The sequence below is a fragment of the Hyalella azteca genome, unplaced genomic scaffold (genome assembly GCF_000764305.2).
Source record: "Hyalella azteca isolate HAZT.00-mixed unplaced genomic scaffold, Hazt_2.0.2 contig16265, whole genome shotgun sequence".
Classification (NCBI taxonomy): Eukaryota; Metazoa; Arthropoda; class Malacostraca; order Amphipoda; family Hyalellidae; genus Hyalella; species Hyalella azteca.
In genome coordinates, this window is record NW_025946091.1 from 34,997 (window position 1) to 47,750 (window position 12,754).

Here is a 12,754-nt window from a genome sequence, read left to right on the forward strand (position 1 = left end):
GCACAGGTTAGTTGTAATAAAGAATGTGAACGAATTTGTTACAATGCAAAAATATTCACAGTTCAATAACATTTGGATTCCATAAATCAAGATGGGAAATTATACAGGCATTTCATATTTCATAACAACCGCGAAAAAAATTAACAAATTCAATAAGATGCCCTAGTAATGATCAGAAAAGTTTTCAGGATGACATCAATAAAACAGAAAAAACTCTTAAAGTGTTCTTCCTGAGGCATCAATCAGTCGTCAGCAAGCGGTATATTCAACGCCTGAGCTGTCTTCCAGAAACGAATTGCATGCTTTCACGAGTGTTGAACAATATCGGTAAAAAAACAGCCTTCAACCTGAAATTTGCGCACTTAACATTCAAAGATGAACAATATTCTCGCAATAATAGACGAACAAGATACGTTCACAGCCATGTTTGCTTTAACAAGATACATCGAGCATGGATCAAGCCAACATTCACATACACAAATATGTTACTTCTTAACATTCTATTATTGCACAACCATACGGGCTACTAAACTAATACTGAAGACGTCAGGAGTATATACTGATTCGAAGCATGCATAGTTCTTACGCAACGGATTTAGATTCAACAACAAATGAAAAGAACTGTGCACTTATTTCTTGGAAGAAGTTTAGTTCAACAAAAAAAGGTTGCCACTGCAGAAGAAATGTAAAACCTTGTTCCATAAATTGCTTCCTACACTTTAAATAATTTAAACTATGAAAAATAACAATAGAGAAATAGAGAGCGAGTATTGTACGTTACGATTCAAGGCCTAAACATAGGCATAGGAATCTCGAGATTCAGAGTATTGAATGGTTAAATATATTACATTTAATCTTTCGTCACGTAGCTTAACGCCATAACACTATTAAAAAATATTATGAATTTAGTAAGCATTATAAAAGTAAAGCATACAATTTAATTACTAATTGATGATAANCTGTTGTATAGTACCACTAGCCTACTCACCAGGCATCTGACGTTAAAATGACTTTGAAAAACTTTTTCAAATGAATCAACTCGAAGTTATTGTTGTTTCAACATCATTTGCCTGGAAACTTAGGTCTTAACTTCATTTGCCTGGAGACTCAAGTCTTACACTTCATTTGCCTGGAGACTTAAGTCCTAACTTCATTTGCCCGGAGACTCAAGTCTTACACTTCGAAGACGGCTGCCCAGTCTGGCAGGAAGAGGAGGTGCGTGAGGCCAGCTCCATGCATGCCCACCAGCACGTCTGTTGCGGCTATCGTGCGCAGCTGCAGCACCAGGTCCTGGCCGTGCTCAAACTCCGCCTGGGGCGTCGAGAGACACATCAACACTGGGGACCATTTTGGGACTAGGGAGCAAGACAAGCATATTTGGGACTGCTGAGAACAACTAGGTAGCATATTTGGGACTGGTGAGCACAACTAGAACATTTGGGTCTGGTAAGAACAACTAGCATTTGGGAATGGTGAGATCAACTATCTCATTTGGGACTGGTGAGCCCGACTAGCACACTCGAGACTGGTGAGCACAACTAGCACATTTCTTATACAACCAACCTAGAATTGTTCATCGTAAACAGGGGCCATACTTTCAAAACTCGTTAAGTGAACCTAACTACTTACGCTCTATTTTCTTGTCTATGATATTGGTGGATGTTGCTTGAAAAGCCATCAATGATTGGCTGATGAACTTACGATCTCTTAACTTTTTTTGTAAGTACAGGCCCATGACCAGTACTTACGACATTAAAGACGATGTCAGTCCTGCTACGCGCTGCCTGCACCAACTGGCGCTGGTTGAGGATGCGTCGGTGCTGCGTGTGGCGGGCGAGGAGAGTCACCCTGACGACGGGCAGCGCGATGCTCGGAGGCACCCGCAGCCTGTGCAGCATGTGGCGGTTGAAAGCGTGGAACAGCCCACTGCGTTCACAGCCCCACACCTGCACCCAGACATGCGCGTGAGGAACATGCATGGTAGAAATTACGAAGGGTGAAAACAAAGGACTGAAGGTGAATGGGGTATATAGGAGTAAATCCAGTTTGATAAATATAAATATTAGAATGAACTAACAAGAAAAACGAAAACTTTTACACACTGTCAATTAAACTACAAGCATGAAAAAAAAACTCAAGGCTCATTATAATAATAAAATGTCGATGTCAATGTTAACCTCGAACCTCAATTTTCCTATTCACGAGTACAAATTTTTTGAAATCCAAATTTCACTCGGCACCTTCTTAAAAAAACAATGCACGTCATTGCGAGACTCTCACCAAAGGCGTGTTGTAGTAAAGGCCGAATATCATGCGGGGAAGCAGTGGGAACATCACAAGTTTGAAACACAAGCGTTTCCCTGCAACATGGCAAGATTACAATTATTCACACTGAGTAGTAGCAGTAGGATGGTTTGCAAGCGCTTTAGCTATCAAGTACCGGAGTTTAAAAAAATAACATCACCAGCAAGGCGGAAGATCTCAATTATTGGGAATTTCTCAAAATGAAGTTCCCCCACAAGAGGCGGAATGGTTCGAGAGAAGCAGCGTTAGCATTTCGATCAAAGAGACGAGGTGATAAGGAGGAATTGGTGACAAGCAACAGAAATGAAGACACTCGAACAAGAGGCCGCTTACACGAGACGTCGGATGCCCGCACGAGAGACAGAAGACATTTTGTCTTCTCAGACATCGCGAGCTCTGGTCAGACCAGCGGTCAGACATCGCGAGCTCTGGTCAGACCAGCGGTCAGACATCGCGAGCTCTGGTCAGACCCGCGGTCAGACATCGCGAGCTCTGGTCAGACCAGCGGTCAGACATCGCGAGCTCTGGTCAGACCAGCGGTCAGACATCGCGAGCTCTGGTCAGACCAGCGGTCAGACATCGCGAGCTCTGGTCAGACCAGTGGTCAGACATCGCGAGCTCTGGTCAGACCAGCGGTCAGACATCGCGAGCTCTGGCGCTCAGGGACAATGTCCCTAGGAACGCGGAATCCCCTAGTGCTTCTGACGATATTGATGCATCGGATCTCATAATTTAAATAAAATTCCTGCAATACTTTTGGAATTGCTTAACGATAATCTTTTCATTTTGCAAGACATCAGATGGTTAGAATAAGCATTTAGTGCACACAGTCTGATGCAAAAGAAGCTAAACTTCAGACTGAACCTGAGGTTATAGGAATTTGAATTGAAATTCTATCGCAATGTTCTAATATGAGCAGGCAAATGTCATGGTCTCCAATTACCAGCCAAGGCGATGATTCAGTGAATACAAGACTTTCTTCCCGTGGAGGTTACCTTTCGGGGGATAGATTCTCTTTCATCAAAGGAAGAGTTCAGGGAAACTACAAACTTTATGATGAGGTTCCGCGCACATGCGACCGACCAGACTTGGGGCCGTACTATTGAAAATAATTTGTGACTTTGTCAACCTGTCACTGCCGGATTACCAAGCTAAACCAACCAATCACAGACAAGAAATAGGCTGCTAAGTGTATTTAGGCTTCTACGTGTATTTAGGCTGCTAAGTGTATTTAGGCTTCCACGTGTAGGTATTTAGGCTGCTAAGTGTATTTAGGCTTCCACGTGTAGGTATTTAGGCTGCTACGTGTATTTAGGCTGCTACGTGTATTTAGACTTCCACGTGTAGGTATTTAGGCTGCTACGTGTATTCAGGCTGCTACGTGTATTTAGGCCGCAACGTGTACTTAGGCCGCTACGTGTACTTAGGCCGCTACGTGTACTTAGGCCGCTACGTGTACTTAGGCCGCAACGTGTCGCTGTACACATGTCGGTCACAGTCGCTACATGTACCTAGATGTACTTAGCCCGGTACGTGTACTGAGGCCGCTACACGTGTACTTAGGACGCTGCACACATGTCGGTCACAGTCGCTACATGTACTTAGCCCAGTACATGTACTAAGGCGCGTCATGCTACTGCCACTCCTGACCTGCGAAGTCTGCGAGGGTGCGCACGGGGTGGCGCGTGAAGGCTCGCCACGCGGCAGCGAAGCTCGACACGTAAGGGTATGTTTCCCAGATCAAAACCTGCACATAACAAACAATAATTACTGAAATTCGTAATGTCCTTAACAAAATTTAGAGTCGCCCCAGCTTCTGGTAATCCAAATCAGAAGCTGCTGCGTCCGTAAATTTTTACTGGATTATCCTTTCCGTTATGGATAAGTTAACTTTTGGTAACGTAATTCGTTTAGGAAAAAATATCAACAAGAGTTAATGTCAGTACACAAAAAAAAATCAACCGTTAACAATAAGTAGAGTTATCGAAGTTTCACATAGACGCTTCAAGTCACATTTTTTATCAGACTTTCAGCCGATAGTTTCTTAGCACTGAAGAATAGACTGTAGTTAATTCCTACGGTCCAATTCCTATCTTCCGTGGCAGCGAAATATTTCGTTAAGCTCGCTTTATACTTCAGCGCATTCTATGTTCCTTGTAATACGATCTGAAATTGTATTTGTAATCATTCAAATCAAACATTTTCGTTATCTCTTGTAGGATAGACCATTTTTATATTTTCAAGATAAAGAGACTATTTTTTCCGGAAATAAGATAGAAAAACTTTGCCATACAAGAGTGTTGAAAGTTACGCTTAAGCCTCCAGGACTAACTAGTGAAAAACGAACACATATATGTCGTCAAATAAAACTTCCGAGAAAAGGAACTTCAAAGGGATTCATAATATTAAAAGTTCAAAGGGATTCATCATATGGAAATTTCAAAGAGATTCATCATATGCAAAGTTCAAAGGGATTAATCATAAGGAAAATTTTAAACGCTTCAACCTTGTAAATTTCAAACGGATCTACCACAAGGATATTTCAAATGGATTTATTTATTACGAGGAAACTTTATGGATAATTAAGGGCAAACTTTAGAAGGATTGGTCATTACGAAACTCAAATGGATATTGACTGTACAGGAATACGGCGAGACAGTTCCCGATACAATTTAACATGATAATATGTGAAGCTTTTACCATAATTACAATTCAAACTAGACTGACATAGCAGTTGACATTAGAGTTAGAGTGAGAATCACAGAACTAATTTTACTACGTTAGCAGACGCATTTAAGTTGTCATACAACCCAGTGGCAACATCGCTATAGTAGTGTAATAGGCAACAATAAGGCAGAGTTAATTATTGTTGCCCCCAGCCCACAGCTCGCTGTCAGTGATAAAGCTGTGACTGTCACTGAAATTATTTCTATCGAATTTCAAGGCACCCACGCGATCAGAATCAACTAAATTTAACGACCATCAAGCCAGCCAGCTGACCGTGATTCATGCAACGCACCTGAACGTCGGTGGAGAAAGCGTTGACGTCGCTGGCGTTGACATGTTGAGACATGTAAAGATTAACGAAGTCGCAGAAGTGGTGGTACAAACTCACAGCTGACAAGAAGCAAGACATATTCAATTATTAGGTCAAATAAGATGAACATATCAACGAGTGTTTACAGTAATACTGTCTTTTCAGTGCATGTGAATAGCGGTAAGTAGGCAGTTTCTGATCGATTTAACATATGGTTGAATAAAAATAATTTAGGCTAAATAATGATATAAATACTCCTATGATTGAATACTTGATGCTACAGTAATATCTAAATAAACACTGCAGCAAAACCAAGCTCATCGCGAATATTTTCATTCGCCTAACTCTCGGTTTGAAAAATTCTGGCGTCGGATAATTCGAGCGGTATACATGATACTTCAGATTCATGCTTAGCTAAGGACGAAAAGGCTTTTGCAAAATTGCTCCAAAGTTGTCTGCATTCGAAACGAATTTGGAAGATCAAAGAACGTCGAAAATTCAAGAAATATGGCCAGCTGCAAAAAAAGTGAATCTTCGTGTACCGGGAAAGAAACGGCTTCTGGATAATCGACCGAGATGCTGCAAAGTAAATACTTTGGCCTCATCAAAACCATCGGCAGCCGGGACGAACAGCTCTCAAAATTGCAACGCGAAGTAAACTGCATGAAATCGGAGGCTGAAGAATAAGTGAATATTTTAAAAGAAGCTCTAGCAGAATCTGAGGCGGTGCAGCAGCGCAAGCAACTGATCGATGAGAAGTACGAGACCGCCAAGTGCGACAAAGATGAGCTTGTCTGCAGGATAAAAAAACTCCAGGCTGGCTTTCGTGACAAGAACAAAAACGCAGAGAAGCAGTACCGCTGGGTCAAGTAAAATGTCACTTGCTTAACAAAGCAGAAAGATAAATTGAAACAAAGCCTATCGAAGGCAGAAGAGCTTCAGACTTCTATTGCATGCAACATAGCTGATCTTCAAGCAGAGATTGCAGACGCTAGAGCCAAAATTGAAGAAGCGGAGGAAAAAATTTGCAAATGTAGATCTAGAACCAGTGAGATTGGTTAGTAAATTTGCCAGCTTGAGGCCGAGAGGATCAGCATGGATTCATCGCTGAAGGCCGGCGTAGATAAATATAACGATTTGAAGCACCAGCTAACGGAACAGGAAAAATATATTCGAGAAGCTGAACGAGAGTCTGCGCAACTAAGAAGTCAGTGTAAACGAATTACCGACACCATTGCTGAAAAAGAACGCCAGTTTTAGAGCGCTCGAGCGACCAAGTTCTAGACCATCGGCGACTTGTTCATGTTGAATGATTCAATTCAACAGCTGAAGCTATCAAGCCAGAAGAAGAGAGCGTCCATTGCTCTGAACCACCAAAAAATTGAGCACTGGGATGAAAAAATTCTGCGTAACACCAACGCGCTCGCCGAGACGCTCAACAACAAGAACAAGTGCGGACTGTGTGGCTCTGTCGTGCCCAGCAGACAGTGATTTGTACCTCAAATTTTTTTTAGTGTACAGTAATTGTGAGTGATATTAGTTTAGTGACCAAAGATCAAATGCTATGTAGCGCGTGAATAAATATATCGTTTTATTTCTAATGGATTACCAAAAAGTGTACCTACGTTTTCATTATTTCAAGCAAACTTAATGTTGAAGGAATGTTGACAATGTCGATAGTAATTTGAGGAAAGGGGGCTAAAGAGAAATTTAAATGAAATGTTTCGATGAACTAATTCTGTATAAAGTTGTAAAGATATTTGAGAAAAACTATTTTGAAGATTATGCGAAAGGTTTCTTGAAGGTCTGAAGGACGAAGGTTTTAGTAGTGGCCTAATATTAAGTGAACTAGGTGAGCAGCAGCAGCACATGCTGCAGCCTCTTGTAGATGGTTCATATTAATTGAGCTTTTCAAGTTATGAATGTTAAATTTCTTGAATATGTAATTTTGAAACCCAGTAAAGGAATTCTAAAGATGACAGTTTTATTTTTTTTTATTTTCTAAATGACACTAGGGATATATAAATCAATAAGATAAATTAGAATGAGTGAGCATTTTTGCATTCAACTTAAAAATCGAATCTCCTACATTGCAAAATATTACATTCAAAATGCGCATTGAGTAAAAAGACCATAGGTTATATAGATTATGCAGTGTGTGCTCATTCAATAAAGTAAAAGACTTATTGAATAATTTAACCCTGGACATCACCGGAGCTGAGAACATCCATGTGGTAGCGCACAGGCTGGCTGCGCGTGGCCAAGCTTGTGAGGTTCAGCCAAATGTGTTGGCCTCGGCAGAATTTGAGGTGGTCAGTGCACTCGAGTCTGCTCACCAGCCCTGATTTCTGTAACCATGGGCCATACTTTCAAAACTCGCTAAGTGAACGTAAGTACCTACTTACGCTCTATTTTCTTGTCTATGATTGGTGGGTTTTGCTTGAAAGGCCGTCAATGATTGGCTGATGAACTTACGATCTCTTAACTTTTTTTGAAAGTACCTATGCAGAAGTGAAAACAACGTCAAGAGGAAATTTTATATAAAAAAACATGTAGAATGTTGGGTCACCATAGTATCTCAAAGCATTGGGCAAACTCAAACAATTGTATTTAGCTAGAAAAAACTAACCATGTTTGTCTATTGATAACTCAAGTTACTAAATATTCAGACACAATTAGCATTGATGATCACTATACAAAAGGTAGATATAAAAACTTGCAAAATCTTGGATAACTTTAACAAAAATTGCTCTTGAAATAGAACATACTGATCATAAACATGTAGAATAAAATAAATATAGAAAAAAATAAAAAATATAATATACTGATCATAAACAATACTGATCATAAAGATAAACATACTGATCATAAACACTATGATATTTATTATTTATTTATCTCACCACATCTGAGTGGCAGAAGTCACGAAGCTGCTGCCGCTGTTCTTCTACAAAGCCGAAGTCAGCTTGCTTGTAGAAAAGCTCGAGCTGCTCCTTCTTTGATGTAACCCATCCTGTGAAATACCAACGCCTGTATAAATTTAAAACATATATCAGTATTTGATTGAGCATTTCATGGAAAAAATTACAAGACAAGAACAAAGTGCATAATATAATTAAAAACAGTAGAGAAAAAAAAATTAAATTGAAAATCTCAATGTAAAATGTAAGAATTTGTCACCAGATTTCTTAAAATCATGAAAGTTTATAGCCAAATATATTACATTCAGCGTGAGAAATGATGAAGGCACTTCAGTACCTCTGCTATCTCCATTACAAATAGGCTGGGAATAACTCCAGCTCCTGGTAAAATGGCAGCCATCTTGATAGCTCCAGCAAGTTGAACTGTTGAGGTGTGCCTGAGAAATGAAGTTATACTCAGACATACATAGAAGACATGAGACATAGGTACATAGTTTATACTCAGACATACATAGTTTATACTCAGACATACATAGAAGCTGGCAGTAGTGTATGAGATGTAGCTCCAGATATTGGGATTGTCTTATGCATCCTTTACACTTGGATTGCATTCAAAGAATAACTAGGAATAGAAAAGTTTTGAAATAAATAAAATAGTTGCAATCCTACATTGTACAGCAAAACATTGTTTTATAACTAATTAATTTTTGTTTCAATTTGTTTGCATTTATCTCTGATCATGTAAATGCTTTCATAATATAATAATGGAATCACATGGTCTTATATTTATACAAAAAATTACATATCTTGAAATTTCATGGCTTAAAAAATATTGATGAAAAACTTATGAGTACATAGAAGTAATAGTGTTCATAAAGCAGTCAATTTGAACACAATAAACAGGTATTTGCATTGGCCATTAATCATGATAGCAGACAAGTTTTTTGGAGATTACCCATTATGATTAGAATGAAACCCGGAGTGAAAGATTTGGCTCATGAATATGATGAGTACAACTTCAAATTTGGCATTCACAGCTTAGGAACCTCCCAACTTCAAAGCTCCAAATACCTACTTGCTGCTAGTGCTAGCCTGCTAGGTGAGAAGTCCTTAACTCTGGACAAAATTGGCTAATAGAACTTTGATGAATTCTAGGGTTTGATGCCATGGATATTTTTAGCAACAGTTTATAATTTTTTTCACCTGTTAAGCACAAGAAATTATCTAATAAAGCTATGTAAGTAAAAAATATTATATGTTACCTTAAAATTGCAAGACGCATCATGACGACACTCTTCCTTCAAGTGTGGAATCAAGTTGAATAAGCCAGGAAGATGCTGAGGTGGGAGGTCTAGGTCATCCCAAATTATTCCATGGCAACACATAAAATATTTAAGCAGAAAGCAACAAAGAAGTATACTTTTATCTGTACTCATTGTATTATTCCTCTGCAAATAAAAATACATTTATAAGTAGTTTAAAATTATGTAAATCGTCCAAGAAAGAGAGAAATTTCAGACTAGTTTATACCACACGTTTCAAGAAGTTTCCTAATTTTATTGTACTGGCTCAAATTAAGCATTTTCATCTCTTAATTTTTGGAAATGTACATTAATAAAATTTTATCAAAGATGCAGGTTTGAAATATATATTTCTTTTGTGACAGAAATGGAATTCTCCTTCTTATCAAAATCTTGCAGACATAAAATAACAAATTTCCACTAGATTTGAAACCATGCAGCCCAATCTCTAAATTTTATTCACAATTATATAGGAGGTAGGTAATGCATCTAGCAAGAATTTTGGGGTTCTGTTGTTACCAGAGGTTGAATTAGGCTACTATGTAGCCCAACCTTCACATTTTTCTTCCTCAATAGTCATTTATTCAGTGCTCAATCCAACTCATTTAAATTTAATATTTTTTTTCAGTGTAGATGACTAAAATACAATTTGCAGACTTGAAGTATTTCTACTCAGTATCTCAGCCTGGGCACTCAGTTGCACTGGTGAGTGGCATAAAAATTTATTCCATTTATTAATTGATAATTTAGTTTTGTCATCATTAAATTTGAGTTCTCAATTTATCTTCAAGTGTTCCTTTATTTATCTGAATTCTTGTGATTCTTTTCAATTCAGTCTTTGTTTAAGTACTCCATAGTTTTAAAAATGAATACACAGTATGAAGATGAGTGGCTATTAGTTTTGAGGGAGTTAATGGTTCTTGCCTTGTTTACATCCTACACCTCATCAGTATAGCAGTCATTTACGATTTGTATTTTATTCCATTCTTTCTGTTGCAGTTTCATCTGCTCATCTCCACCTATCCATGCTCCTTATATGCAACTAATAGCACACTTTCACTACACTTTCCAAATTAATTCAACCATTACATTTGCAATTCTATTAAGTTATATGTTCATTTAACTGTTTCATAGTCTTATTCAATACCGTAGTCATTATTTTTAGGGCCAGTCTTTCATTATCCTTCATTTAGAGTAGGGTTGTTGCCATTTAGTTCATCAAGCAGATAACAGGTTCATCTCACCTACAGCACGAGACACTTGACCCAGCAACACCAGAAATGACAGGAAAGCTCTAGTCACAGACTCACAGACTTGTAGCACATGAGTAGTATAGGTAATTTCAAGCCAGTTTTAAGCCACAACTACTTGAACTAGAACTTTACTGTCATTTTTGTAACAGCAAGCTTCCCCCTCAATAGTAAATTACTTCTTAATTGTTAATAAAATGCAAGGTTTGTCCACAAGATTCTAAATCATTAAATATACTGAAAATTTGTCACTTTAGCCTCAAGTTTAGGCCTGCAATATTTTCAAAATAAGTAGGAATATTTGAATATACATGGAGCATATTGACAAGATTGAAGATTGGGTTTTTGTTGGTATGTACAGAGCTGCATACTCCTTTGCAGCCATCTCACAGGACAGAACTCTAGATACAACACAGGAGGAGATTGCCATGGCCTTTTGGTATAAAGGATAACAAGGAAAGGATGGTGGATGGAGGTCCTTACAAGTTACATGAAGCGCAGCATGGGTTGCTGCTTGCCGGTATTGCAGTTCTGCACAACATGGTTGGGGAGGAGCAGAGGGCACAAACTGCTAGTCTTTGACAGGAGATGGAAGTATGGAACCATGTCCAAATCTATGGAAACCATAGCAGCAGGCAGGGGAGCAAGGTAGGAGTGTACTTTAAGTGAGACATTATGAAAGAATACCTTGTCTGGTACTGGCGATGAGCACTTGATCGCTATATGCATCGCTTGAAAACTGCTGTTGTTTGGATCTGCAACTACATGGCTTGGGGCATAGCTTTTTAACCGAGAGAATTTTATTTGCATTTTGGTTAGCGGGGAGGGTAAGCTTAGCTAGGAGATCATCTGCAGTGTAGCGCAGAAGGTACTTGTCCTCTATTTCTGAGAAAACAAATATTACTTCTCCTTGGAAGTTGGAACATGGTAGCTCTTTAGGGATATGAATTTTGTATTTAATTTTATTGTGTTCATAGTAGTGCTCTGAGTTAGTAAACTGGTTTACTTTATTGGCCAGTACTTCCCCGTGATTAGGGTGCCCTTCCAAGTTCACATTTCGACTAAGGACACGGCCAGACTGAAAACTTTCACCCGTACACTGACGCTTCAAGCAGAGCGGTGCCGCACGTGCATAAGGTGTCCAACCAAGACGCTGGACCACGCATGCTTGCAGCAGTTGCAGCTTACTGCAAATCAGTATGTATAAATGAGTGTCAGCAAGCGACTAACAGTTTTATCCATTCTCCTTGATGAAAGTTTTATAGGAAAAAAAAGATCAATATAAAAATCCCATATATACTTTGCTTTGTCTTTATTGAGATCCATTCAGATGAGATTAGATAGATATTTTGATAGGTTATATATGATGCATACATTGCAAGTCCAACCTCAATACAGATAGACTTGATGCTCATGTGCAATTTTTTAATTTAAGAAGTAATTCAAATAAGCTTGTTTTTTATTTTCCTTCTTTATTTTGTCTTCATTTATATAATATATGCATATCATGTTGAACATGTTCATGTCGTGGTGCTGTGGGTGAGAGTGGATTGCACTTGCCGTGTCGATGCCTGAATTGTCAAGAGCAAGGTCTTCGACATCTCCCCTCCTCACGGCTGCTTGAAAGTTGAAGGACTCTCACACTGTCGCGCGTTGCCACGCCAAAATATTTGTCTCGAGGAATGTCGACTTTTTACCGCGCGGCATAGCATCTGTACCCTTGAGAGGCTGAGACAGCTTCTGCCAGTAAGCCTTTAGTGTGGCCACTCTGGTACTGGTAGTGTGGTGGTACTGGTAGAACCGTAGAAATACATACATACTGTATAATATCGAAGCGTAAGCGCGCATATGCCTGCGTACGTGTCAACGCTTTTAATCTGGCCCTACCCTAAGACTATTGGGTTTAATGAACTGTAGTGCTGGCCAGCTTTTGGATATTTG

At 39.0% G+C, this 12,754-nt stretch overlaps 1 protein-coding gene across 1 annotated transcript; it reads right to left on the reverse strand.

The window, feature by feature from the left end:
• Window positions 1–1,066: 1,066 nt before the first annotated feature.
• Window positions 1,067–9,716, reverse strand: LOC108671057 (EGF domain-specific O-linked N-acetylglucosamine transferase). The gene is made up of 9 exons (XM_018158540.2): window positions 9,525–9,716; window positions 8,600–8,699; window positions 8,245–8,354; window positions 7,542–7,689; window positions 5,324–5,439; window positions 3,955–4,051; window positions 2,281–2,360; window positions 1,749–1,946; window positions 1,067–1,311 (listed from the first exon to the last, which is right to left on the reverse strand). The coding sequence occupies exons 1-9, from the start codon at window positions 9,696–9,698 to the stop codon at window positions 1,174–1,176; spliced, it is 1,161 nt and encodes a 386-aa protein (XP_018014029.1). The 5' UTR covers window positions 9,699–9,716; the 3' UTR covers window positions 1,067–1,173.
• Between the last annotated feature and the right edge of the window lie 3,038 nt (window positions 9,717–12,754).

Excerpts from the sequence above, each read along its gene's own strand:
- LOC108671057 (XM_018158540.2), bottom strand. The coding sequence starts at position 9,698 with ATGAGTACAGATAAAAGTATACTTCTTTGTTGCTTTCTGCTTAAATAT. Across the intron at positions 8,700-9,524 it reads ATGCGTCTTGCAATTTTAAG|GCACACCTCAACAGTTCAAC; the intron begins GTAACATATAAT and ends TTCATTTCTCAG. Across the intron at positions 1,312-1,748 it reads CTGACATCGTCTTTAATGTC|GCGGAGTTTGAGCACGGCCA; the intron begins GTAAGTACTGGT and ends TCGACGCCCCAG.